This window comes from Myzus persicae, unplaced genomic scaffold (assembly GCF_001856785.1).
Source record: "Myzus persicae strain clone G006 unplaced genomic scaffold, MPER_G0061.0, whole genome shotgun sequence".
Classification (NCBI taxonomy): Eukaryota; Metazoa; Arthropoda; class Insecta; order Hemiptera; family Aphididae; genus Myzus; species Myzus persicae.
This window is the reverse complement of record NW_019104017.1, coordinates 57,149-84,929: the sequence shown is the minus strand read 5'-3', so window position 1 is coordinate 84,929 and position 27,781 is coordinate 57,149. Positions and strand designations below refer to the sequence as shown.

General features: G+C 28.4%; 3 protein-coding genes across 4 annotated transcripts; 1 reads left to right on the top strand and 2 right to left on the bottom strand.

The window, feature by feature from the left end:
• Nucleotides 1–765: 765 nt before the first annotated feature.
• LOC111037642 (small integral membrane protein 12) lies at nucleotides 766–1,557 on the bottom strand. The gene is made up of 2 exons (XM_022320320.1): nucleotides 1,550–1,557; nucleotides 766–1,029 (listed from the first exon to the last, which is right to left on the bottom strand). Exons 1-2 carry the CDS (start codon nucleotides 1,555–1,557, stop codon nucleotides 789–791), a joined length of 249 nt encoding a protein of 82 aa, XP_022176012.1. The 3' UTR covers nucleotides 766–788.
• On the bottom strand, nucleotides 872–3,184 carry LOC111037644 (NADH dehydrogenase [ubiquinone] flavoprotein 3, mitochondrial). The gene is made up of 4 exons (XM_022320322.1): nucleotides 3,000–3,184; nucleotides 2,761–2,857; nucleotides 2,166–2,304; nucleotides 872–1,029 (listed from the first exon to the last, which is right to left on the bottom strand). Exons 1-3 carry the CDS (start codon nucleotides 3,045–3,047, stop codon nucleotides 2,171–2,173), a joined length of 279 nt encoding a protein of 92 aa, XP_022176014.1. The 5' UTR covers nucleotides 3,048–3,184; the 3' UTR covers nucleotides 872–1,029; nucleotides 2,166–2,170.
• Nucleotides 3,185–21,840: 18,656 nt separating this feature from the next.
• Nucleotides 21,841–25,551, top strand: LOC111037641 (RGM domain family member B-like). Of its 2 annotated transcripts, none has more exons than XM_022320317.1 (4): nucleotides 21,841–22,354; nucleotides 22,830–22,946; nucleotides 23,611–24,071; nucleotides 24,139–25,551. In XM_022320317.1, exons 2-4 carry the CDS (start codon nucleotides 22,889–22,891, stop codon nucleotides 24,796–24,798), a joined length of 1,179 nt encoding a protein of 392 aa, XP_022176009.1. In that variant the 5' UTR covers nucleotides 21,841–22,354; nucleotides 22,830–22,888; the 3' UTR covers nucleotides 24,799–25,551. The 2 variants fall into 2 exon arrangements, with proteins under 2 accessions (XP_022176009.1, XP_022176011.1); XM_022320319.1 differs by lacking the exon at nucleotides 21,841–22,354 and adding an exon at nucleotides 22,361–22,485.
• The last annotated feature ends 2,230 nt before the right edge of the window (nucleotides 25,552–27,781 follow it).

Here is a 27,781-nt window from a genome sequence, read left to right as displayed (position 1 = left end):
CATTCAACTGCAGTATACTATTCTAGAATTCTTATTTACTATTATTATTATTATTATTATTATTATTATAATTATTTAGAATTGGTTAATAATAAAAATAAAAATAATAACTTTTTTAGAGGTTTGTAATAAAATTATGGTGGGGGGGGGGGATATACAAATCTGTAAGACGTGGGTGGGTACCAAAAAGATGTATTCGCCCCTACTATAAAATCTTGTCGCCACGCCACTGTCTTCAAGTATCACAGCATTTGGGTTAAGATTAAAAAATTGAGATAATTATTTTTGGATTTCTAGCTAAAAATAAGTTCCAAACCTACATCACTAAAAGAAGTTAAGTAACATAATTTTTTCGATTCAGACCATGAGAAATGTACAATGTTGATGGTCTGAAAATTCTCAACCCAAAGCTGTCCATTATTTGCCAGAACACAAATCAACTTGACATTTTACATATACTTCCGGGGAAAATATACTTAATCAAATTGATAAGTTGGATTTCAATCTTTAAAGTATAATGTTTCTTACTTATATCTTATTGCATATAGTTTCCATTCGGTATAGATAATGTTAGGAGAATCAACGCCAACAGCAGTTTTCCTCCTCAGGTTCTTGATACCAAGTAAAAAAAAAAAATATGGATAATATATTTATTTTAAAAATGAAATGAAAAAACACATTTTTTTAATGATTGTAATACATATTAATAAGCTAACCAAATATTTAATATACAATTCATTTTTATATTATTATGTAATTATTTAACTAAATATATTTTTATGCGACCATCAATAGCCTTTTTTTAATGGCGGTGAAAGATTTCTTTCTAAAACCGGAGGTTCTTTGTAAGAAACTTTCTGATCATCTATTCTTTTAAGTTTTTCTTCCAAAATACTGGGTATAGATGGTGTTTCTACATTAGATATTGTACGTTCTACATTGTAACCAATAATACCAGCTACAAAAGCTATTGGGAAGGTTATCATTGGTACATATCTTAACAATATTCTATACAAAACCATGGTCAATCTGAAAAAAAAATCAAAACAATGTATGAATAAGCTAATAAATTTAATTTATGTAGTTTAGTAATAAACAATTTAGTAGAGATAATTTGTTTACTATAGTTATTATAACATTATATTAGTCAAAATATCAAATTTCTTAGATTATTTTATTGTTGATTTTGTTTAACTTGTAAATTTATAAATAGTTAGTATAAATACATTTTCAAATTCCTTATGTTTCTTATTTCTTCAAAACTTGTATGCTCGGCACTACTGTTGAAACAATCAAAATGACCAATTTTAAGAGGATGCTACACCCACATGTGTTGTTGTTGTCGGACACATGTATGATATAGCAAATTTTTGTTCACCAGTTTCAACAGTGTGCTGTTACTTTTGATATTAGAGTAAATTGACCTGTTATACAATTATTATCTAGGGCCCTGCATAGGCTTTTATTGATATTATTATTTTTAAGTAAGTTATGACCTTTATGAAACTCTACATTTTAAAATGATTTTAAGTCTCTTAAGAATACCAACAAGATCATGTTTTTAATCTGTAGGTAAATATGAAACTAATGGAGCATTACTACTTTAAAAAAGTGGTAAGGCATGTTATAAAAAAAGTGGGTAAGTGGGTGTCGCTCTGCTATATAGTAGGTTACAAGTGGATCACTGTAATAAATGGTGTACAATTTGAATTCAATGATATAAAACCATTGTTGACAAAAAACTATTCTGAGTGAAGACAGCATGTTAGCCTTTAATATTACTAAGCATAATTATTTTATTTTTAGGCATTAGTAGTACATCACTAGGTTAAATTCATTTTTGCCAAAAAAAATTGCTGATATGTATAATCATTCAGTGAAAAAAATCTATTTTTTACAAGGTTTTTGAAAACTATTTGGAATTTTTTACTTTTGACCCCTTAAAATGAAAACTAGATTCATTTTCCTACCAATAAAGATGCTGTTGAAGAAAAGTGAAGCATTTTTATTGTCCTGGAAGGTGATGAAAGTCACAAAAAAAAAAACATACACATCATGGTAAAATCAATACATTCATCGCTTCACTCAGAAAATAAAAACTAATTCATTCTTCCTCATTTGGTTCAAGTATTTAAATTAGATTAATATTTTAAAAAAAATCTTACATTTTCTATTTTAAACTTGAAGGTTGTGGTAATCTGTATTTGTGCATTTCAATCTCAGCATCAAAATATGAATTTTTGTGGTAACTGAAATATTGTGGATTCTTGTAGGGACCGTTTTCTGCGGCTTTCTTTACACGTTCTATAATATAAAAATCAATGTGATGGAAAAAATAATAATAATATTGCGGAGTATTGGTTCTTTAACCACCTAGAGCAGGGATGGCAAACCTTTTGAACACTGCATGCAAAAAATTAGTAATAAAGTTTAGGTTGTTATATGTCCTATAATATTATATAATATTTAATAGTAAAAATGTTCGCGTGCCACCTCGGGCCCGCGTACCATGGATTTGCCATCCCTGGCCTAGAGAATATGACTGTGCAGAAACCAAAACTAGTAACATTCTAATGCAAAGCTGATATGGGACAATAATATTTCAATAAGAGAGTAATCTGTGAGGATCTACATTTGTAAGCTTTTAGTCATATTCTCTGGATGAAAAATATACATTTATACTTCTATATATATATATCAGTACGTTTTTGTAAACAAATAAATTAGTAAAACCATAGTCATTGGTAAATAATTAATTACCTGGTGGTGGGTTAGCAATGATAACCTTGGAACTCAGACCTTTAACATTTGATGTAATGTCTTTTGGTTTTTCAGTTGTAGCCACGTATCTGCGGAACTAAAAATGTATCTTCTTAAAACTGGTATAAATACATATTAAAACCATTAATAAAATTGTAAAACAATTTAAAACCAATATGATTTTACTTTTGACATTGACTTAATAGAATATCAAAAGTATAAAGAAGTAATAAATTCACCTGATGGTTAACCAAACATGATCTCGTCAACGCATTGTTTATCCTCATTATTTTAAGTTGAGATGAATATAATTCGTAGAGTTAGATGAAAAATGTCCAAATGTTTTACAGTATTGCGAAATGTTATATTAATACAAACCTTACTACTTGTCTACTTAGTGTTTATCTAAGAACCTTACACCACAAATCACAATATCTATAGTTATCAATTATCATTTACCACATGTTTTTCTCGATGCATCTTTGGCGATGGGCACAGGTTATCAAACATATGGTTGGTTCAGTGATACCATATTAGTAATTATTTTCTCATTTATTAATAGATGTAACATTTTTGGTGAACCAAGTTGGACCAGCTTTAATTAGTGTCTTTAGTAGTGAAATAACTGTCAAATAAGGATTAATTATTTAAAATACTTACTTGGAGTCCTTTCATAGCCAGTTGTTAAGGTTCTTTGGAAATCACCCAAATATCTAGGACTTTTTATGTAAGAATCTTTGAAGCATAAGACTTTTCTCCAATTTCTTATTTCTATCCAAATTAATTACCTACAATTTATTACTTATAGAGAAATTCAGAAAATTAGAAAATCAATTTAATTAGAATTTATACAAGCCAGCAAAAACCTATCAATACTTACTTTATTTTTAAAACAGCTATTTTGACTCAATATAAATTATTAATATATTATGCAACCTTATTATTACCTATACATTTTATGTTTAGATTCGAGATCAAACTTCTAGAAGTGAATTCTGTTGAAAAGAGCTATTGAGCAGCTTAACGAATATGGTGATGTTACAAAATGTCTTACACAAATCGGTCATACTAATACTTAATATGTTAATACTATATATATAATTTATATATTAATACTTAATACTTATATGCAATATTAATTAATATACCCACGAAATATTTAAGTTTAATATATATATTTAATATTAGTAATTATGGCCACATGTTTAGATCATCTAGATAGAAATTAAAAGTATTATTGAATATAGTGTTCTAGTATAGCAGGTAATATTTAGTTACGTTGGACTTTCCCTTCAGTCAAGTTCAGTTCAAATGAATTACACTATTTTCACTCAACTTTTTTTTTTTAATTTCCGCCAACATCAATCTACGATAACCTTATATCCTATTCACAAGTTTTTTGAGAAAGCGAACATTTTTTATCAACATTAACAACTTTAAAAAAGACTAATGTTAATTGAAAATTGTATAAGCCTATAAATAGCTTAACATGAGTCATTATATATTGAAAATGTTATGTTGTATAAAAAATGCTAATCTAAATATTCAGTTAAAATTGCATGTATCTACGGTATTTTTTTAGAGTTACAACAAAAACCAAAATAAACTGTGCTAAAAAATTCACGTTTTCCTTAATATTTTTTTTTTGTTTTTCACTGCTCTTTTGATGTAACTACTCGGAATTTTAAATTATTTGACTTCCCGAATGTAAAAACTAATTAACTTTCCAATCGGAAAAGATACTGAAGTTGAAAATTGAAACATTATTTTGACTACCTATCGTGCAGTACAAATCACTAATCAGAGATCATTATTAGTGACACTAAAAAGTTAAATTTGTCATTCGAATGACATACCTTGCTATTTAGTAGTACATAGTAATTTATAATAGTTACAAACAATTCATTTTGAATTCCTGGGCATCAGTTTATAATGTTTATATTATGAATTTATGAAGTAGGTATGAATAATTTTTACGCAACTATTTTTACAAGGTTTAACTTATAATGAGGGCCGCCCTGCCGATTTTCAAGGCTCGGGGAAAAGTAAAATTGCGAGGCCTAAAGTGTCACTATCGTCAAGTGCCCCTTTAATCTTTATAATAGGGAAAGGGCCCAAATAGACTTAAAATATATAGTACCTTGTACCTATAACAATAAAGCTAATAGTAAAATAATAATAAGGCTACAACAATATATGATTAAGTAAATAAATTAATAACACAACACATCATTTACTTAAATATAAAAGAAGTAATTTTATTGATAAACTAGTTGATAAATACAGTAAAACAATACCTACTATAAAAATGTACCTGTTGTAAATTATTGTCCTTTCTATTTTTTAAATCAGAAAGTGTGTCAATAATATCGTTATATTTTAGTTGGTCAGCAATTTGTTTTTATAGATACCCATTGAATATAGTTAAATTGGAGTCTTTTTCTTGAGACAGAGAGCTTTGAAGATAGTTTTTACATTTTTTAAATAATTTTCAGCTTAAAAAATTGAATTTTAATAATTTGAAAATTATATTTTATATTTTAATTGCTATACTTATTAGTTATAATAATTATCCAATAATCTACTAGCCACTAGGGGAGGTTGTATAGGTTGTAGGTTATAAGGTGTAATATGTATTATATCAATAAAAATAATTTAGAAGAAAAGCACTCACGCCTTATTTATAAGTCGAATTTTGACCATTTATTTTTATTTGAAAGATGAGAACTTTTTTAGGTACGGTTAAAGCCCGAATTTTCATTTTACTCAAAATAGTGCTAGAAAAATAACAATTAATATTATACAATATTCAAATGCATAATTTAGCTTCCATAATTTTATTTTTGAAAATCGTGCTTTGATCCAACCTGCAAAATGTTCTATTATTTTAAGCTAAAAACAAATTAACGGAATGGCTATTCTACAGGGCGTATTTAGTTTTTCTTGTAAGACATGTTTTTGTACTAAAAACTCACCGACTTCGAAGCCTTTAATCATTAACACGTCTATAATTCGATTTAAATAAAAAAAATGTTTTGCTCATCAACTTGACTTTTTATTGTACCTATAGATTACGAGGGGTCTGTCCAACTGTGGTGAGAGTACTGGGCTCCTCTCGCCCTGCCCCAGGGACGGTCCTGCTTATAATATAGTAATATACTTTAACATAAATTCATTACTCAATACCTCATACCGTAGTATGAGGTCTATGTTCAAATTGATTGTTCAATACTCATTATTATGAGCTTTGTTTCAATAGTTATTCACTAGGAAGCGCTAGGTGATATTATGATTTAGTGAGCGCCGCTTGTGGGTATTAGCATTGATTATAAATAGTAAATATTATTAGCAGTGCTTGAATTGTGGTGACTGGTGATGCATAGGGAGACGAGACTCACCTGTAGGGCCCGGAAATTCATGCATTTGCATGTTTTAACTGAATGAACTAAAAAATTGCTAGATCAGCTAGTTACAAATTTGAATTATACTTATACAAATCCAAATACAACATTTTATTTTGCATATAATTGCATATTTTGGGTTATTTTTATGTATTTGATTATTTTACAATTGTTATGTTATTAACTATCTATTTGACTCAAATATTATGTAATTGACAAAATAAATTACTTCTAAAAGACCTATTAGTAAATAAAATAACCGCACGACCGCGGCGGCCCGATTACGGCTAATGGACAATATACTCGTATGAGCTTGCTATTGGAAAAGTTAAAAAAGTAATGCGCCTGAACCACAAATTAAGATATTATCCATGGCAACATATATTATTGTACAATGTATTTTTTCATGATATTAGCATTAATAATACGCCCAATAATTCCTACCTACACTTGCCCGATATGGGGTAATTGCGCATCCTCACACATCAAAAAAATGCAAATTGTCCAAAACAAAAGTCCTTAGAATAATTGCAAATGCCCCATGGTTTGTCAGAAATGCAAATCTCCACAGAGACTTTCAAATCCAAGAAATCGAAGATCGTATTAAAACATGGACTGAATGCATAAAATGTAATTGTAAAAAATTTCGAAAAATAAGTGAATATAAATTCATATTTGATTACTATTGTTATATAGTTAAATAATATTATATAATTATAATTTATACTTGAAATATAATAAAACTAAAATGCTGTAATTAAGCTGAAATGTAGTATACAAAACTTATGAACGAGAGGGGGTGTGGGGATTCAAACGCTCATAAAAAATATTGAGGATTTACGCTCAACTTAATTTTTTATTTTTCACTAACAACTTACGAGGAACCTTGTATTACATTTTCAAGTTTTTTGAGGACATTTTTTATCGCCATAAGTTAAAAAAAACAAATAACAATAAAAAATTGCATATGCCAATAAATAGTTCAACATGAGTCAAAATATTTTTAAAGAATGATAGTGTATAAACCATGTACACAAACATTCAGTGAACTGTGAATATTTCATGTATCTTTGGTCATTTTTTTAAAGTTACAATAATAACCAAAGTCGAAAACTCGTTTTGCATAAAGATTCCCGTTTTTCCTTAATATTTTGTTTGTTTTTTTCTGATGCTTTTGAAAATGATTGGAAATTTTAAATGTTGACCTCCCAAATGCACCAACTAGGTTCACTTTCCTACCAGACAAGTTGCTGTTGAAGAAAATCTAAGCTTTTTTACTGCCCAAAACCGTGATGACAGACACAGAAATAAAAAAATAAAAAAACGCATATCATTGTAAAATCAATACATTCATTGCTCCGCTCAAAATCTGAAAGGAATTGACTAGGTAATTTATTATTTTTAATTCAATTTTTGTTTTACACTTTACATCAAATAATACTTTTTAGTATGTACCTATAGTAATGAATAATATTAACAACTAAACAACTTAAAAATTTTTTTAACCAATCATAATTTTTTAAGTATATTACCAAAATAGAAACTTCTATATAGTATGATAACTTCAATGTAAACTTTAGTGTTGAAGAAAACGCAAAGGAATAAAAACTTAAGTCAACAATTTAAAAGATTTTGTCATTTTGATAAGTACCTATATTAGTAAATATATTAGTAAGTATGTATTTTAGTATTTATAAGTATGTATCACGGTCCACGGACTATATAACAATACATTTGCCTGTTGCACTAGCTGTTCGACTTAATTCGTTCGGAGAGCGAGATAAAACTAAGACGCAATATGAATTTTCAAAATTTATCTTGAAACAATTTTTTTTAACTTAAGGATTACGCAATTATTGTTTTATTATATAGAATAAATATCATCTAGAAATTGTTTTTTTCAGTAAACAAAGTAACAATTTTCCCTGCACAATTACTTTTCTCACTGCACAAAATGTATTTCACTGCACACTAAAAAAGTAAAAAACCCTGCACTGCATTTACAATAAGTGTGATATTACCACAGAATACATTTATTGTTTCTGTGGTATTAGTTATCATCTAAATTATAATCTAAACTTTCATAAATATTAACTGTAGTATATTATTATATTATACATGTAAAATACTTGACTACCTAACATTTTTTTCACTACTTACCTCACTTGATACCTACTGACTACCAAATTTCTGCTGTGAAACAATTGTTTCGAAATACAACCATCTTTCTTTGCCATTGCTAGGTGCAGAGGTATAAATCCCAGTAGGAAGTAATAAGTTAGGGAATTCTAAAAATGAATCCCATGTAGGTGATTTTAATGTGTATTGTGAGTACCCACTATAGCTTAAAATTATATATTTTATTAAGACGAAATATATTTTTATCAAAATTGATTGGGATCATATCGAATTAATTTTTATACATTATCGAAACGAGGGCTAATAGAGCCGGTTGGGTACTTACTTAAATACTGCTTTAGATTTTTGGGTTTTAATAAGAACTTTTTACATGAAGAACCTTTTATTGTGATATATTTTCAAATCTTAAACTTATATACAATAAAAAATATATAAATACAGTAAATAAACCAATAGAGCATTCGAAGTATGAAACACCTGTAAACCTATTTATAGGTGTCATGTATTAACGTAATTGTCGTCTCCCAAGTATAATACATTTTCATAATTTTTGGGTTTACTATTTATATTATGCCGCAGTGCAGGTATAGGATATTATTCCGGATGACCGGATCATTATTATTATGGTTGCAACGACGATTGCAGCGATCACCAACACAATAGATTCTCACCTGCAGGCTGCAAATTTGCACCCATTCTTTATTATATTATTACTACCGATTACCGACATTTTACAAAAATATTATACAGTTCTCCGAAAACCTTCATCGTGGTCTCGCGAATCGTTATTGTCCGGAACAGATTTACAATAAATTCGTATTTGAATTTTACAAGACACCCGTGAGCTTCTCTGATTCTTTATATGGAACCGATATCCTGTAACAGATGTTGTATACAAATATACGCGGATGCGAGTTTCAATACTGAAAATATTTTTACTATAGTATTATAAATTATTATTATTATGTAGTCAGCTGGTTTCTGGTATAATCACTCAAAAAAGGGTGGCCTATGTAGTATATAGGTACGCCTTACCGTAACGGGAATTGGAAAAAAATCTAGTATAAATCCATATTGGTTCACTTTATTATAATTATATCATACTCGCTCAAATACATTACTTTTCTTATGTGGTTATTAGCTAAAAGAAATAGTATATTGTAGGTACATAATAATACAATAGTTCACAATTATTATAGGTACTCCATTAATTAAAATATATAATAATAAATAGTAAAAATATAAGGCTCGGATTTAAATTCTCTTAAAAATATCGAAAATGCCCTTTCAAAAAATGAATGTATGACCTAAAACTCTGAAAAATGTCGTAAAAAAAATTCCATGGATTGACTGGATTTCTTCAGAAATTAAGATCACTTTGTGAATTGTTTTATTTAAAAACCAGATAACTATGTTGTTTTAGTACACTATGTGTATTTTTTTCGTAATATTATACTATAAATACCTAGGTTAAAATTACCCTTTTAATAATTATTGCCCCAAAAATGTTTAAAAATGCACTTTAACATCAAACACCTCGAAAAATGCAAAAACTCCCCGAAAAAGTTAGTATAGTTATAGCATAGTCCAAGTATACTTTTAACACATATTTTGTATCGTAGAAAGCATCGCAGCAAAAAAATGCAAACGCATCAAAAACTGACCCTAACAATAAAAAAAATAGTTTACTATTTATTGAATAAAATAATGATAATTTCTTACAAGTTGGTGCAACAACCAGATTAGTCCTTTGAAATAACTAATGAGTATAGTTTTTATAATAAATGGACGTATTTGGTTTTCTTGTAAGTAGTATGCAAACTGCAAAAGGTATACATTATACATTTTCGTTTATGTCAAATATATATTACCTAGGTTTTTTTTCATTAAAAAAAAAAATTATAATTGTGGGGAAAAATCAGATAAGTCCTGGTTGGATCAAATTTATTACAATAAAATAAAATATATTCCGATCATAGATGAACCAACAATTTACATAGATATCCAGTACCTTTCATAAAATGCAAAATCGTAATTAAGCATAATTTTCAAACCATAATAATGATTTTTATCATACCGGAAAGTTTCAAAAAGTAGACTATAGTGTGAATTTTGCAGCAAGTCTTTCAATTGCTCAATATACTATATTTTAAAATTTAAATATTACTCGATTTGTAATTTTTAAAAAGAGATTTTTGTTAAATCACTCAGTTTCACTTTGAGTCAATTTGAAAATAACGTTAGCTTGATAATTAATATATTAAAATTGTATAATGTTTATTAATTATTGTATTATCAATTTAAAAAGGATTATATAGGAAGTTTATATAATTCATCAATTCCCAATTATTATACCTAATATAAGAGTATTTGGCAGTTTTTTGAAATGAAAAATAGTGGATAAACTTGAGTTACCTATACTTATACCTCCAAATTAGCGGAATCGATGGGTTAATTTACTTCCGTAGAAGTGGATTTAGGGTGCACATTTCATGGATTAAATGTATACTATTGTCACTAATCAAAAATGTTCTAGTGAAATCCGCATGAAATCCCGTTAAAAGATAATTGGTCCAAACATATTATACGCTCTTTATAATAAATGGGTTACAATAAATGTATTTTACAAAATACAAATGTACTGTAGTATTATATTATATTAGTTATTAATTATTATATACTGATTTTTAACTATACAGCAATTGATGAAATTGATATTGTTATATTTTGTTTTTGATATTCTATCGAAACTTACATTATATAGGAATATCATAGTACTTTAACGGTACTTCTAACTTAATATTAGTTTTTATTTATGGACCATGTTCACAGTTTACATTACTGCAAAATTAATCTATTTTTTTTTTTAAAGTATGTTGTTTTGTTTTCAAATTATAGGTGCATTTAAAAATTTAATATTTTGTTAGGTACCTATCCAATACATACTACATATAGGAACATATTATGTATGATTTATATCCATTTAATAGATAAATTATAATATGTTATGTAAATGTAATTATTTTACTGATATCGATTATTATGCCACGAACATAAATTATATTGTTCAAATAATACTTTTATAGCTTGTGAGCTTTTCAGCCTTATAGGTAATTTTAAGATGTGCTCAAATACTTATAATGAATAAGCAATATTGTTTCTTATGACAATGAACGCAGATCATTATTATTGTTGTGTTACATTACAAAAGGATTTGATTAATGAAAATAAGATTTTTGATAGGTGTATGGGATGTTTTAAATAATTTATACGTTTTAGGTTTTTTTGCTATACACGTCGCAAATCAGTACAATAAATCTTAAACTCACCAAACATGTTTTTTTCTTAATTTACTATAGGTACACATAAAAAAACAATGAATTATTCATTTTATCTGATAGTTAAAAAGTTACCAGAAACAGTTAAAATTTAAATTTCAAATGCTTTGTAGTATAACTACTGAATTTATCTGATTATTTTTCACACTATGTTTTAAATATTTATACAAAATAATTGATAAACTAAAAACGTGGGCCGAATTTGTAGCCTAATTTACATTGTGGTTGCATACAGCGGAAATGCTAGTATTTATCAGATATAAAAGTGTAAATATTTTAAAATATAAAATTTAATTTAAATATTTAAATTGAATAGAAATAAATAGCTTATGGTTAAATAATAAATTTATTTTTTATGTTTTATGGTTATCTAGTAGTAGGCATCTACTTATAAATATTTTTGGAGGTATAATCATCGCTAGCCTATATTTACACTAGTAATATTTGTAACCTTTAGTTAATTTTATCTACATTTTTTCTGACTATAATATCTAAAATTTATATTATTTTATTTTCGATTAGGTAGTACCCTGTGCCCACTGACAACTGCCCACTGATTACACTAAAATATTTATAACTGGATACACAAAACTAAATTAAATTTACTACTAGGATTATTGTAACGTACTCAAGAAAAAAGGTCAACTAACAACAAACAAAATATTCGATGAACGTTGGAGCCACCAAGTCTGTGACAATATTGAATGGGATGAACGATCTCCGATAAAATGTATTTATGTTAACATGTGGGTGTTCGGGTATACATGTGTGTAGATTGGACTGATAAAATATTTTTGAATGGCACACTCGTCTAAATGGACCCTAGTTTTTCGGTGAGCTGGGGTAAATAAGTACCAATATACTTTTTTTTTTAAAGGTATACATTGCACATTACATGTTTTTTTTAATAATAAACATCCGTTCAGCCGTGATTAATGTATAAGTGAGTACTTTGAATTGTGTTATCGTTTAGGTATAGATTAAGCTATTAATTCGTTATAATTATGATTTTCATATAAGTCATAATATTATATCATTAATGATTAAGTTTAATCATTAATTTATAAAATACCTATCTATGAAAATTATTAAATAAATAATAAAAATATTAGTAAATTCTTATTATTTAATAATATAATATACACTAGAATTTAAAATATTAGTTATATATATATTTATTTACCATATTTGACTGAAAATAAGGTAAGGATTGGTATTTGGTGTAGATATAATGTGGTTGGTTTGACATGATAAATTCGATTAAGCTATACAAATTGTAAAACGGATTAACCTCACAAGTCTTACACCACGAAGTCTAAAATTAAATTTATATGTAAAACTGTAAAAGATTAAGTACAGTTGTCATTTAAATATGTTTATTTAAATAAAAAATTGAGCATAAAATACCAGGAGAATTTAAACGCAAATGAGTCTGAACCTGTTGTAGGTGTGTATATGTGTGTTACCGTCCACGATTTCAGATTTTTTTATGTTACGTGTTAGATTCTACAATGGTGGTGTACTTCATGTCCCGAGACGTGAATAAATGAGAAAAAATAAATAGCTATTACTTTGCACTTGACGGCCGATTCTGTCTGGCTCATTGCCTCTTTTTACAATAAAATACATTCTTTCTCTTACAGGCCGAAGTTCAAACCGAATTTATATGAGGATACCAAAATGGACGTTCACATAAAATGAATGTGTTTTTTTTCCGTTTTATTTTTCTCATAACGTGTTATGTGTCATATATCATACATATCATTTAAATACTGAGCTATGGTACAGCGTCGGGAGTCAGGACCGGGTGTTAAAGTCTTTGTGTACGACCAGAATGGAATGCCCTATTGTACGGCGTGATTTTTCACAGGGGTTCCCAATAATTCTCTACCATCACACTTCAGGTATAGACAAGGTTGAGAGCGTGTCTTTAAAAAAACCCATATCGAGTAAACTTGTTAAAATTATATAGTTACCAACTGTGTCCTATTTCATAACCAGCAATTTTCTTTTGTGACTACCGAGTTTTTACGAACTATTGATACCCGGTCTTTTAGTTGATAATCGGCAGTAGGTACAAATGAAAATTATAGAGTAGGTACTAAACAAATTATATTTAAACGTTTCTTACTTCTCTATAATGTCGTTTACCATTTAAATATTATACATAAAATCTATTAAGTACCTATAATATATTGGTAATTGGTATGTAAATTTAAAATAATATGATTTTTTTAGGAAATTGTTATTAAAAATGATATATTAAGAAGAACCTTATTGAACCGATTATTTATTTTAAACACATCATTATTTGGGTTAAAAACTGCTGTGAAGAGTATCTGGTTTTTTAACTTTACAAAATGGCAAAATGTACTTCGGTATTGTAGTATTCTTTTCGTAATTAAACAAGGTTGTATAGAACATAAAATATATTTTTTTTTTACACATCACTATTTATAATAATAGAGGAAATAATTTGTTTTTAGTTACGGTGTATTAACGTTTTTTTTACGGAACACAGTTTGAGCACCAATATGTTATTGAACGCAGTACAAAACCAGTTCACACCTTTTATTGTGTAGCGCAAGAATAAACGCGCCTACTGGATCTAGACAACCTTCTCAGTGAATTATTTATTAACGCGTATATTTCTATATTTTATTAATATTTTTTTCTCCCCATTTCCAATTACATTTTTCACAATTTACTAATCCCACACACACTAGCGGTATTATTTATCTCCGTGACACTTCATTATAATTATTGTTGGGTTTCTGATGCTTAGGATCTGAAAAAAATCATCTACCTACACACCAACTGTAATCCTTTCTACTGGTTGGAAAAAAAATATTATTTCACTAAATGTTATGTACGTTTATCTATAGAATATAGGTAGTAAAAAATATTATTTTGTGCTCACTTTAGTTTTCATACCTACTACTTATTTATTTTGTATTATAATAAATATTTAAAAATACCTATCTTATTTTCCATAAACTGTGTTTAGGAAGTGGGAAATTATATCTATTTACTAATATTATTCAACTATTTTTGGTTGTTAAGTATGTTCACTTTTAAATACTAAAATATTGAACAATTACAATTTAAGGATAGATATTATACATCATAATTTAGTCAATTGATTATAAATAGCAGATACACTCGTTTTTTTGTTAAAATAAGAAGGTACTTACACCTACACCAAATTATTATTTTATGTTTAATTTATCACAACAATCTTGTTAATGAAATATTATGGGCTCCAAAAATAATTTATTTCGTCTATTAAATGTATACCTATACATTTAGGTACTCATATAATGTTCTTTATTCGAATAGAGAACTACAGTTGCTATATTATAAAAATAATGTTTTAATTTTAAAACATAAGCATTTAGCCATATTATAGGTATTGAAGTATTCTACTATATAAATATATTATCTATACGTGTGCCTATATCTATAATACATAGGTAAATATAAAATTATTTATGGTTTAAAGACTAAGTCCAATTCTTGAAATTCTTGACCAAAAATGTAAACATAGTATAAAAATATTATATTTTGAAATATCAATAATAATTAATAATAATAATAGGAATATTTAACAAGAGTATACTGTATCCATATTCAAAATAGTTTTAACAGAAAGAAAAATATGTAAGTCGAAAGTTGTTGGCGTCTGAATAGACATTTAGTAATAATAAGTGCTTCAAAGGATACTTTTTATGTATCTACTTGGGTAATTATTTTTGAATTGGAGAACATTAAATGACAAAAATTGACAAAAAATGACGAAAAAAATATTGTGGAACTTAAATAAATATGAAATAAAATAACAGGATAGTCTATAATGTTAGATAGCCATATGTTATTTGCAGACCACCTAGAAATTTCATACTTATGACTTATGAGTTTGTTATTGAGTAATAAGTTTAATATTTTTTATCGTTATAAATTATAATATTAGGCCGTATCTAATATTCGTCTGATGCAGTCACCTATAAAGAGGCTAAGACAGTATAATTTTTGAAAGGAGCATGAAAAAAATATATTCATAAAATGTTAATTTGAATTTGTTGATAAGTGTATATTTGTGAAGAGTTATAACTATTATTTTGTTTTATATTACTGCATGTGTTACTGTTTACGCTGTAAGACCCCAAATATGTTAAAGATAGCTGAAAATTACGTTTGTGCTTTTAATATAATAATATTATTATTCTATTACAAAATTATATGGTGTAAAATTATCCTCTTAAGTCTTAATACATCTATTAAAAAATAAACATACATATCATTAAATTTTATGTTAAGGAGTAAGACGTAGGTTGTAGGTAGTAGTTATAGTTCGAACAAATCGTTGTTTACTAATTGACTTAACGTTGTTTTCAAATGAAATTATACCGGGTAAATGGTGTGAAAATCTATACATTGTATAATATATATATAATAGTAGCCTTCAGGCTTCGGCTTTATGTTTGAGATAAATAGTCAACAGAACCTATATTAATTCAAAGCGAGATTAAATAATAACAATAATAATAATAATAATAACAATATTAATAATAATCTTCAATTTATCTGAATATTTATTGTACTTATTATTTAGGAAATAAATTAAAGAACGGGTGAAAAATATTTTTTTGGCATACTTACTTGATTATTGATTAGATTAATGTATAATACAATTGATTTTACTAATCAACGGTGGTACTCCACCTTATTTGGAATTCTGGATTTTTTCTGTAGGGGACGGCTCTTCGGCATACAATTTTTAAAATACTGTTATAACAATTATTATAGTTAATGCTCAACTAAAACATGTTCAAATGATACTTAATGATCCAAAGAAATACATTTTGTTTGATATGTAGGAGTATAAAAAAGCTCCAATCTTCAACTTTGTAGGGGGTTTCTGCAGGTAGCAAATTGGTTTCAATTTGTACTTTGGGATGTCAAAACAAAAAGGTATTGACAGACCCAAATATACATATACATATACATTGTGAAATGAATACATTTATCACTGCACTAAGATCTAAAAATGGTATCAGTACTTTTCAAAAAAAAAATTTAAAAAAAAAGATAGGTGCCGCTCTGCTGTACAGTTGGTGTCAAACTCTAGTGGGTCAGTGTAAAGGATGTGTTAAATTTTAATTAAATGATGTACCTATCGTTCATTGGTGTATGCGAAAAACGATTCTGGGCTAAGCAGACTGCTCATATAGGATTTTTATATTATATTTATTTCATTAATAACACAAATTAACTCAATAGTACACAAAATCACTTAAAAATAATGATTAAATGATATGGGTACGTATAATGGCGTAATTTTTATTTTTATTTATTCTTCAAGAAGATAAGGGGGGGGGCACTGTGAACATATTCGTACATGTACAGACGGTGTAATGGTACTTTGTATTATTCGTATATATACGATTATACGAATACTGCAGGATGCATCTAAGTATATTTATTTTTATTAGATATTTGAACTGACAGTTCCTAGTTCAAATATACCTATACATAATATAGTTATTATGTACCTATATCGAACTAAAAGTAATAAATAATAATAGTAATAATAATAGTCTTTATAATTTTGAACTTTGAATTAAGTAGATTAAAAATTTAAGTCTATATATTATTAAGTATAATTGATGTAATATTTTACCTCGATAAATAGTCTGTATTCACTATCCAGTTGTTTTTATAAATGAGCTGAATAATGAATAACTTTATGGATGTTTTTACAATTTCATAGGACATCTCTATTTCATAATCCAACAGTCAACACGTTTTACTACCAAATTAAGTTAATTCTAGTGGAGCTGTTAAATTTTAAATTTATATATAGGTTAGGTTAGGATGTATTTTTGCATTATTACCCAATGAATGTGAACTATAATTTGGTTCATTAAGACAAATATTTAAATTTTAAATACAATTGATGATGATAATTTATTAACATTATTATTTGTTTTATTATTATTAAATTTGTATTAATATGAGGTACCAATAAGGGGCAGCTCCTCTTTAATTTTTTTACATAGGTAATATTTTCTTTGAATTAAATTCTTTTTTTTGTTCACATTTTTTATATAATAATAGTAATAATAAAAAGGTAAAACTTGTCAAAGTTCGTATATACATTATGATGATATTTCCTCTGAAGACCAATAATTTTAAATGCTTATAAGATGTATTCATTATTTAAGAAATATCCATAGACGATTTAAATTTCTTCTAAATCAAAATTTGAACGAGTAGTTTTTGAGTTATTGAAATATAAGTATCAGTGGCGTATTTATGAGGGCGATAGAGGGGAGGGGGTGGTCCAAATTGCCCCATAACGATGTATATACATTTTTTTACTGAATTTATCTTATAGAAAAAATGATTATAAATGTAACCCAGAGCTTATTGTGTTAGGACAATTATGTGGAATTCAATGAAAAATATATAAATACGCCACTAATAGGTAAACTATTTACTAAGCATTAATGTAGTTCTAAAAAATTGCGTTACAAAATTATGAAATAGCTGATGTAATATTTAATCTATAGGTAGTACTTATTAAACTCAAACAAATTGTACAAAATATAAAATATTGATAGATTAATAAAAAAAACTCAAAACCATTCGTCAAATTTTAAATAGGATACATCAACATTTTCAAAAAAATCATCCACATAATAATTTACCGGAAAAAGTTGATAGTTCTAACTCGAAAAAAATATAGGTACTTATATAATAATTATAATTATTTCGTATAAGTTTTGCACTCTTGTTACAACATTTGAAATGTACCCTGAAACATTTGAAACATTAAGTAGTTTTTAAAATTAATAAATTACCATTTTCGTATAAAACATATGTAATTTGGGTTACTGGCAGCTGTAGAAACAATCCTAGAGTTTCTGTATCCCAGATGCTTCCATCTGTTGTATACTGCATCCTATATATTCAACACACGATAACTATATGCCTATATTAATATATCATTCTCATCCTCCAAACTAAATTCAGGAAAAAAATTTTTAAATTCATTAATGAATCATGGAATTATTAAGTAAAAATTACAACGGGATACTTAGCAGTGAGCTCTATGAATTATTATTATTTATCTTTTGATATAAAATTAATGAGGTTTCAATCAAAAATTTTAACCATCTTCAGATACAAACACCGGATGAGTACATGGTCCAAATCTAGGGGGACAGGGATTATAAGTACTTAAATCTAGAAATTAATGATCTTAAATTACAAAAAAAAAGCTGTCAGGTCCGAAAAAGTTTGAGTGTAAGGTGTATGGCCCGGTATGGGTATAGACAAATTAATATAATTCAATTTAAGCGTATGATACCTCAAAAGAACAAATAAATTATATTATACGGTTATAGTTGACTTAACACGATTAATATGGATGAGTCATATCAAATAGACTTATGAATATAATAATTTACTAATACAAATATACCTAGTAAATCCATAACGCATCTGTAGACTGTAATGTTTAATTATTACGTATAATCGTTTTCAATAAGTATGATTGACTTATACTTGTTTAGTTGTTTTATATTTTTACATTTTATATTAGGCACCTATCATAAAGCGTTTGTTTGAAACCATGCAACTTTTTATTAAGTGTTTATTCATATTGCGATTTATTTTTTTATTAGTTATTAAATTCTTAAAGTTTAATTGTTATTTTAAATTATAACAGACCATAGTATAATATAATACAAATGTAGGTTAAAAGTTTATAACATTTAAATTAGGAACCCACGCAAACAAAATTTCAAAATAGTGAATAATGTCTGCAACGCTAATGGTTATTAAACGGACAGTATATCTTATACGTATATTGCACAACAAACAATTAAAAAAAAAAAACGTGTCTATAATATGCGATGAAGGTGCGAAAATTTCGGTTACTAAGACGTTATGTCAGATGAATTTTTAATTAATTGAATACGTTATTAATATGCACACGCGTTGTGGTATCGCACATCGCACATGCATAATATATTTTATTTTTATAGTAGGCATTTCTCAATAAAAAAAAAAATAAAAAAACCTCGTTAAACGAGAGGCGGTGTCTTTAGAACAACTAAAATCGTTTTCAACCACACTACAATTCATTATTATTATTATTATTATAATACATAATATGTACGTTTATCTTATATAATTAAATGTAATAAATTACGGTAGCAATGAACAGATATATTATTATTTTTTGGGCAATCATTTAAGTATAATATTTTTAATGTTATACCAAATAAATATATTTTTGTGTTCATCTTTACGTTTTATACGATGTGAATGATGAATATAATATAACACGAGTTCATCATGGTACATAGGTAATATTATGTTATTATATTACACATTATGTTTTTGACACGGTCGCGTATGCAATAAAAAAAAATACCACGTCTCCGACGCATATAATATAGTATAATAATATGTAATATTATATCGTATTACTTACAGGGTACCTACTTACAGGTAAAAAATATTACGTATATTTTATAAATAATCAAAAATCCACGGTTGTCGTGGATTCTAGTATTTTGGTTTTTTTTTGACGTAACGTCCCGGCCACAGTACCCCTATATATACCTATACATATATTATTATTATAATAGGCAACGTCGTATAGTAATGTCACGGTGTTCTCAATACACCACGTACCGTCGGCAGCGGCCGTCCATTCACCATTGTTGTTCACGCGTATTCCCAACGTACGACAGTATTATTATTATTATTATTATTATTATTATTATTATGTATACACGTATTTCGGATTTTATTATTTTTTCATCCTCTTCCTCTCCGCCGTTCCCATCAGATTTCTTTTCTGAAATGCGGACACAACAACCGTGTGGCTACGGCCGTAATAATTTCATATATATAACATACAGAGTGATTCTTTTATCACGTCGAGTCAGTTGATTCTCCGGTAAGCTTATGGTTTTTGAAAACATTTAAAAAGAAAATATTTAATAGTAATTACAACATTATATTTTTGTATGTTCATGTATAGGTATAAGGTATTACTAGTTACTCTAGTAAGTTAATTTTTTTTTTTAAGTACTAGTATACTCGTGGCGTAATTATTAATATACTGTAGGTAGTATAGTATATTTTAGCCATGTGTATACCTACATTATTATACTTATATAAGTTTTTCACTTTTATGACAACATTAATTTTCATATATTCTGAAACAGAACATTTTACTGAGGATTTCCATGTTGGTACCTATAGTTAAAATTTAATTAAACCTTAAAATTTGGATGATGAGCGGAGTAGTGCAACAACGGTTGGCTGGGTTACCTCTACAGCAAAGCTTCCCAGTCATATACACTCTTGTTCGCTTACTTGCAATTTACTTGGTAAATGTGGTAATTTTTTATTGTTCAGATATTCGAATTTTACACATCAAAATCACATTTATAAGAAATATAATTATTTTACGTAATAATTATTGTTGTAACGACTTTAAATCATAATATTATTGTGGGTGTTGGCTTGATATCAATCCATTTTGGTGGGCATGTGAAAAAAGTTTTCGAAAACTCATAACTGCGAATTCGCCATAGACAATTAGTGGTTCGCGCGATAAATAAGAATCGCCGCCCCGACCGCCCTGTACACATCGCATGCATCCTATACATCTACCTACACATAATAATAATAATAATAATATAATATTAAATATTGTACGTTTCAGGTCGTATATAATATTTGATATAGGGGTAAGATGAGAACGTGTATTGTGCCGTACAGACGAAAAAGATTAAAAAAAAAAAACGTATACCTATCAAATATTATATAGGTACCGAACAATGAATAATAATATTGGTATATACGCTTGTACGTGCGGTGTAATAATACGGAACGGCGGCGGGGACGGGGCACAGGGGGTTGGCAGCCGCACACAGAAGGAATCCCACGAGCCGACGACACCAAGTCTGGGACGAAACGCGCGCGCCGTGTGTACACGCACGGCAAAACGGCCGCCGCCATACGTACCGTCCACCCGCCCGCCCGCCATCATTCCCCCATCCGCTCGTCCGGGCGCGTTGACGGCTTTCGCAGCCAAGGCGGCTGCGATGCCCGTTATACACGACCGGTCGCGCCGATTGGTCCGACCGCATTCCCTTCTGCCACCGCCGCCGCCGCCGCAGCCGCCGAGCGACCGTATCTCGTTGCCGGCCGCCGCAGTGAGTCTACCGATCTCCGAGACCGCGTTACGACAATAATAAAATATTTCTTTTTTTTTTCGAATACGATGTTCTCGTTGTTTACACGCACCACGCACGCACACACACCTCTGCGCTGATAGCGAGTTGTAGCGACTGACGCTGTTTGCGCGCGACCAATCTTTTACATTATCGTTGTCGTGTACACCTCAGTGACTCAGTGGTTATCGTCGGTATTCCGATACCGCAATATTGTGTGCTGCGTTCCGTCTGTTGACGATAATATTACGTCAATAATCGCCGCCGCCGTCCGTATTATAATAATATTATTAATTTCGCGCGCCGCTGCCGTTTACGAATCGATCGGGCTCCGCCGCCGCCGGAATTGATGCTGCCCGTCATCCGAGTGCGATCGCCGCGTCCCCTCTGTCGTCGTCGTCGTCGTCGTCGTCATCGTCCTCTTCATCCTATCGTGCACGGCCGTCCGCTGTAAATGGTAATGTTCGCGAAATGTCGCAATCGATTTATTATCATTATACCTATCATTACCTACGTATTCCCTATTATTATAGTATTGTACGTCTATAGATGTGTCAAGTAGATGCATATTAATAAAATATATATCAGGTACCTACCTAAATTATATTAATTGTTGTGCGTATCTTTGTCGTTCGATCTCAGACATACCTATTTTTTTTAATATTCTCAGATATTACTAAATATATAATAATATATAATTGTACAACTTGAACCGTTTTGGTGTTGTTGTAATATTGTCGTTAGATAATAACGTTTAAAATGTTTCACTTGTACTATCGTCCGACTATGTCGTTACCCTGATATACTTAATCGCAGTGGCTGGCATTACTCCGATGGTTTTCGTCATTCAATAATCCATCAGAGTCTGATACCTACTATTGTTTATTTTCATTAAATATTTTCTCAATCGGTCATGTTTTGGTATTTTTCAGCTTTGTTATGAAGATATGGTGACGTAGCTGGTTGTTCGTGTTCAATACACTCCTGGAGGATGCTTGTTTCAAACCTCATTCATCGTATTTGGATAATATGGGCCACCGTTATTGCAGGTAAGAGTTTTGCAAATGTTGACTCGTTATGTTATTTGTTAGGCGATTAAATGATTTGTAATTTAACAAATTGTGTTATGCGTAAATTTAACCGCCTTTTATTTATTATTTATCAAGTGCCAATAACTTGTCTCCAAGTATCACCAATTAAATTAATATTACCGTTCTGTCAATTCCAATTTTAGTTATTTACTTATCAATTTAGTAAACTGATTAAAATAATATTATGATTCCATGCCAATACAACTACGAGTATAATATAAATTAGTATTTGTTTACGTTTACATCTACATGGCGCTGCCGAATGTAAATGTTTACTAGTGATTTGTTTATTGTATTTTTGTGTGTTAAACAATGTGTAGTATCTATAAATTATTTTATGTTGATAATAATTGGTACTGTTTCATTGAGACTAGTTTTTAAAGCAATTTAAAGCAGATAGGTATCTACTTCCTACTTAAAAAACATTAAATGAAATGAACTTGATAAATTATTCTTGAAAGATAATGTAGGTACTAAATACTGGTTTATGAATATAATTTAAATGAAGTAGATTAGCATACGTCATAATGTTCTTTTATGTTGTCTATTTTAATTTAATGATTAATTTTTATGTTTGTTTAATTACATCGAGAATCTAATGAGTAACATAAACTTTTTTTAGTGTGCACCTGTGTTCCAGTACCATGTCCTCAAGATACATGTACTTTGCCTGATAATAAGGACAATCAATGTAGAGATTTAGATGCATACCTTAAGTGTATGAAATCATTATCGAAGAAATGCCGTGGTGACATTGGGTATCATTCAGCTATTACGGTATCAAATTCAGAGTTCAAAAGGAAATGCATCGGCAATGAAGATTTCTCCAGAAATAATAGCGGTGAAAATTCCCAAATGGTACCATCAACTCACAATGGACCTGCTTGCCCATTGCTATTTGATGACAAAAAACCACACCGGTTTTGTGGCTTGTTTGGTGATCCTCATTTGAGGACATTCGATGGCCGATATCAAACTTGCCGAATTCATGGGGCTTGGCAAGTGATCGAGAATCCATTTTTTAGTATCATGGTAACCAATGACGCCATTTTAAATAGCACAACAGCCACGGCTCCAACTAAGGTATTTAATTAATTTGTTATATGTTAATAGAAAAATATGTTTAATCATAATTTTCTTAAATTTTTAGTTGACTGTCATGTTAAAAGCACATAAACCTGAGTGTACTCCGTACAAATTGTACGAAGCACAAGGAGATCTTCAGTTGCCAGATAAATTTGAAGATAGTACCACTTCATCTGGACCAGCTTCATCGCCAACTGTTTCCCTTTCCTGGCGCTCCAATGACCCCAACAGTGCCAACAGTGAGACAGTAATCATACGATTATCGTATATTTCTACAATTATAACTGTGACCCGTGTTGGAAAATATCTGTCCATTTCTGCTAAATTGCCAGACCAGTTAGCGCAAGTATTTGATCAAGACAAGAATGTATTATGTTCTACTGGTTGTCCAACTTCTGAACAAATAGATATTAAACAAGTCACAATAAGTGAATTAGATCGTGGGTTGACATTATGTCACAACAGTATTGGGCCCACCGGTCACAAACTAACTGATCAGTATTTAGATTGGTGTGTGTTCGATATGATGACTTCTCACGATGAACAGTTCATCAATGCTTCACATGCAGCATATTCTGATGTATTGTTTTTTGAACCACGCTCATTGTTTAATAGAACGGTTAGTGTATTTGAGTTTAACCCCGATTCAACAGCTGATGCCAATTGTACACATAAATTAAACTTATTTATTCTCACTATCATTGCATTGTACAACTTTCTTTGAGTGTTCCTAGTATTGTAGCTTAAGAAGACACCATACCTTAATTTATTGTCTCTACCTTACGCACGTCCAACATCACAACAATTCATATTCTATGTATACTATTTTCCTTTACAAATGATACTATACTTAAGTTTAAACTATACGTGCTTAAAATAAGACATTTTAAAGTCGAGGTAAGACTTTTTAAGTATTAAGTATATTTTTTCTGATAATATACTTTTTATTTTTAATAGACAATAGTTTAGTTTTCCTGCCAATATTTATTTAACGAATTGATTAACTTGTTAATCTCAATTCTATATATTAAAAAAACCCAATAACTTAATTTATATTGCTATGAATCTACATTCTTATATTTTTACACTTTCTAATTTATTGACTTTTATTTCAAAGTGTTAACAAATGTAATAATGAACAAACACAAATGTCCATAATATTTTTTTACTTAAATTATTTTAACATACTAAACAATGTAATTTAGATTTTGGCTATTTTGTATTAAATAAGTTATTTTATATAACTTAATAATATAAGTGTATTGCAACCGGAATATTATCTCTTAAATGTATATACAGTAGTTAATTTTCTAACTTGAGAGTTTAATGTGTTGCTATAGTTGTATGGAGTAAAAAAGAATGTAATATCATTGCGGTTTTTTCTAATACATCGGTAGGCCATGCTGGCCAATTGTGTATTTTAAAAAAAAACGTTACCATTTTATTGTATAAATCAGTGTAAAAAGAAAACAAATAATATAGGTGTCATTAAGTAGAGTTTATTTAGTACAATATTTCTGATCCTAGTCCGAATTTTGTGATTTTATTTATATTATGTAATTTTAAGGATTTTTTATATGTTAAAATTAATTATGCATAGATATTTTTTTTATATAAACACAATTTTTTGTGTTAATTCATAATCTAATATGAACTATTAGTCGGTGATTTGGTTAAGCCAATAGTGTCAATTAATTTTTTTATGTACTCTTATACTTTTGTAGTTATGTACATTAATACTGAATATATTATTGTAAACTTTTATAAATATCTATTAAATTTAATAGACATAAGTATAAATGTATGTATATTTATACTTACACTTAGTATCTAACCAAATAAAATATTATTATTTTTACAAATATGTTGTGTTTGTGAATGTTTCCAATACAATTACTATGTATCATCATTGATTTTATAATATATATATGTATATTATAAAATCAATGGTATTATGCATACAGTATTATTATTATTATGAACCTTAAACATAAAAACATGAATAATACACAAATACTGCCAAATATGTTAAGGTAATTATTTATTATTTTGTAAGCTATCATTAAGATTTAAGATCGTTTAGATAATCTCTACATTTGTAATTAGTAATTACTAAATAAACCTTGAACAAATTACCTAACAAAAAAAAAAAAAAAATATTTATAATATTTATTTATTTTTTGTCATTTAGTACAACATTGAAGTATTAATAATAAAAAATTTAATTACCACATGGTTGACAATGTTTTTATCTTGTTTTTATATTTTACAAAAACAACAGCTTTAATTTAAAATATGACATTGTGTCTGTAATTATCAGTATCAAATATCAATGTTTGTTTTATTGTAACGACCAATGAGTTAAATGATTACATTGATTATAATTTATAGACAATAATATTGTAATTACAACTTACAATCAAATATTGTGGTGTTAGTTTTGATATTAGAGCGAGGAAAGAATATTTTATTCTGTTTATTAATTTTCAAGCGAGATATGAGCATTTTTAATTTGTGAAATTTCATATACCTATCTTGCTACCTACCTGTCTTGCTTGAAAATAAAAATATCTAAAAAAATCGACGATTTGTAAGCAATAAGCACAGATAATGTTCTTACCAAAATTGTTTATAATATAGGTTAATTTACACTAATCTTAAAACTAACAGCACACTATTGAAACCAGTTAACGAAAATATTTTTGAATTGCAACAAAATACGTAAGTCAATCGTTTAATTCAGTTTCGTAATTTTTTTCTTGTGAATTTCCAAATTTGTCGAAATTTAATGTCAAACTACAATCTACTTTGACTATATTTTATTACTTTGGTGATTGATATATTATTGTTGCACTTTCTGTTAAACCTTGTAAACAGGGTTAGGTAGATTACTGAATAATGAATATGACATACAGGGTATTTCTTTAATGGATGAGGTCACTAGTTACATGCGTACTCACTGCAATGGAGATTTTTTTTCATTTTCAAAATCTGTGATTATTCAAATTATTTTTAGAACATTATATTGAGTGTATAAATAAACACTCTAGATGTATTTTTTGCGAAATTCTCATACGAATTGAGGCTTCACATCGGTCGCTCGTTTTTCAGTGCCGAATTGCCGACTAAATTAAAGTGATGCGACACTTCGATTTGTATGAAAAGATCAAGAACACTACAAGATAGACCGGGTGATAACTGATAATTGATAGGTAATTATTTATTGTCAGTTAATATACACGACTAATTAACACATTGTTGTACATTGTCGACTGATATAAATGATGAAATAATAACTAAACTAGAGTTAACAGAATTTTAAATGATCGAATTTATTGCCAAAGCCCATAGGTACGTTTAAGTTATGTTTGTAATGTCTAACAGGTCTTACGCTGTAGACTTACACTGATACTTGATAGCCAGGATTTGTTGTTGTTGTGGGATCTACAATATTTTATCACTAGAGCTAGGGTTCTACCGGGTATTTAATTTAAGTTTGATATTTTAGAAGAGGCATTTTACATGGCAATAAATTCGATTATTTTATAAATTACGCCTCGATTCGTATGATAATTTCGCATACAAATACAACTATAGTGTTTATTTTTACATTTAAGATAATGTTCTTAACATTTTTATTTAAGGTCAACTATGAACTGAGAAAGGTGTTTTGCGTTGGCATTATTGACAATTGAATCAGAAATAAC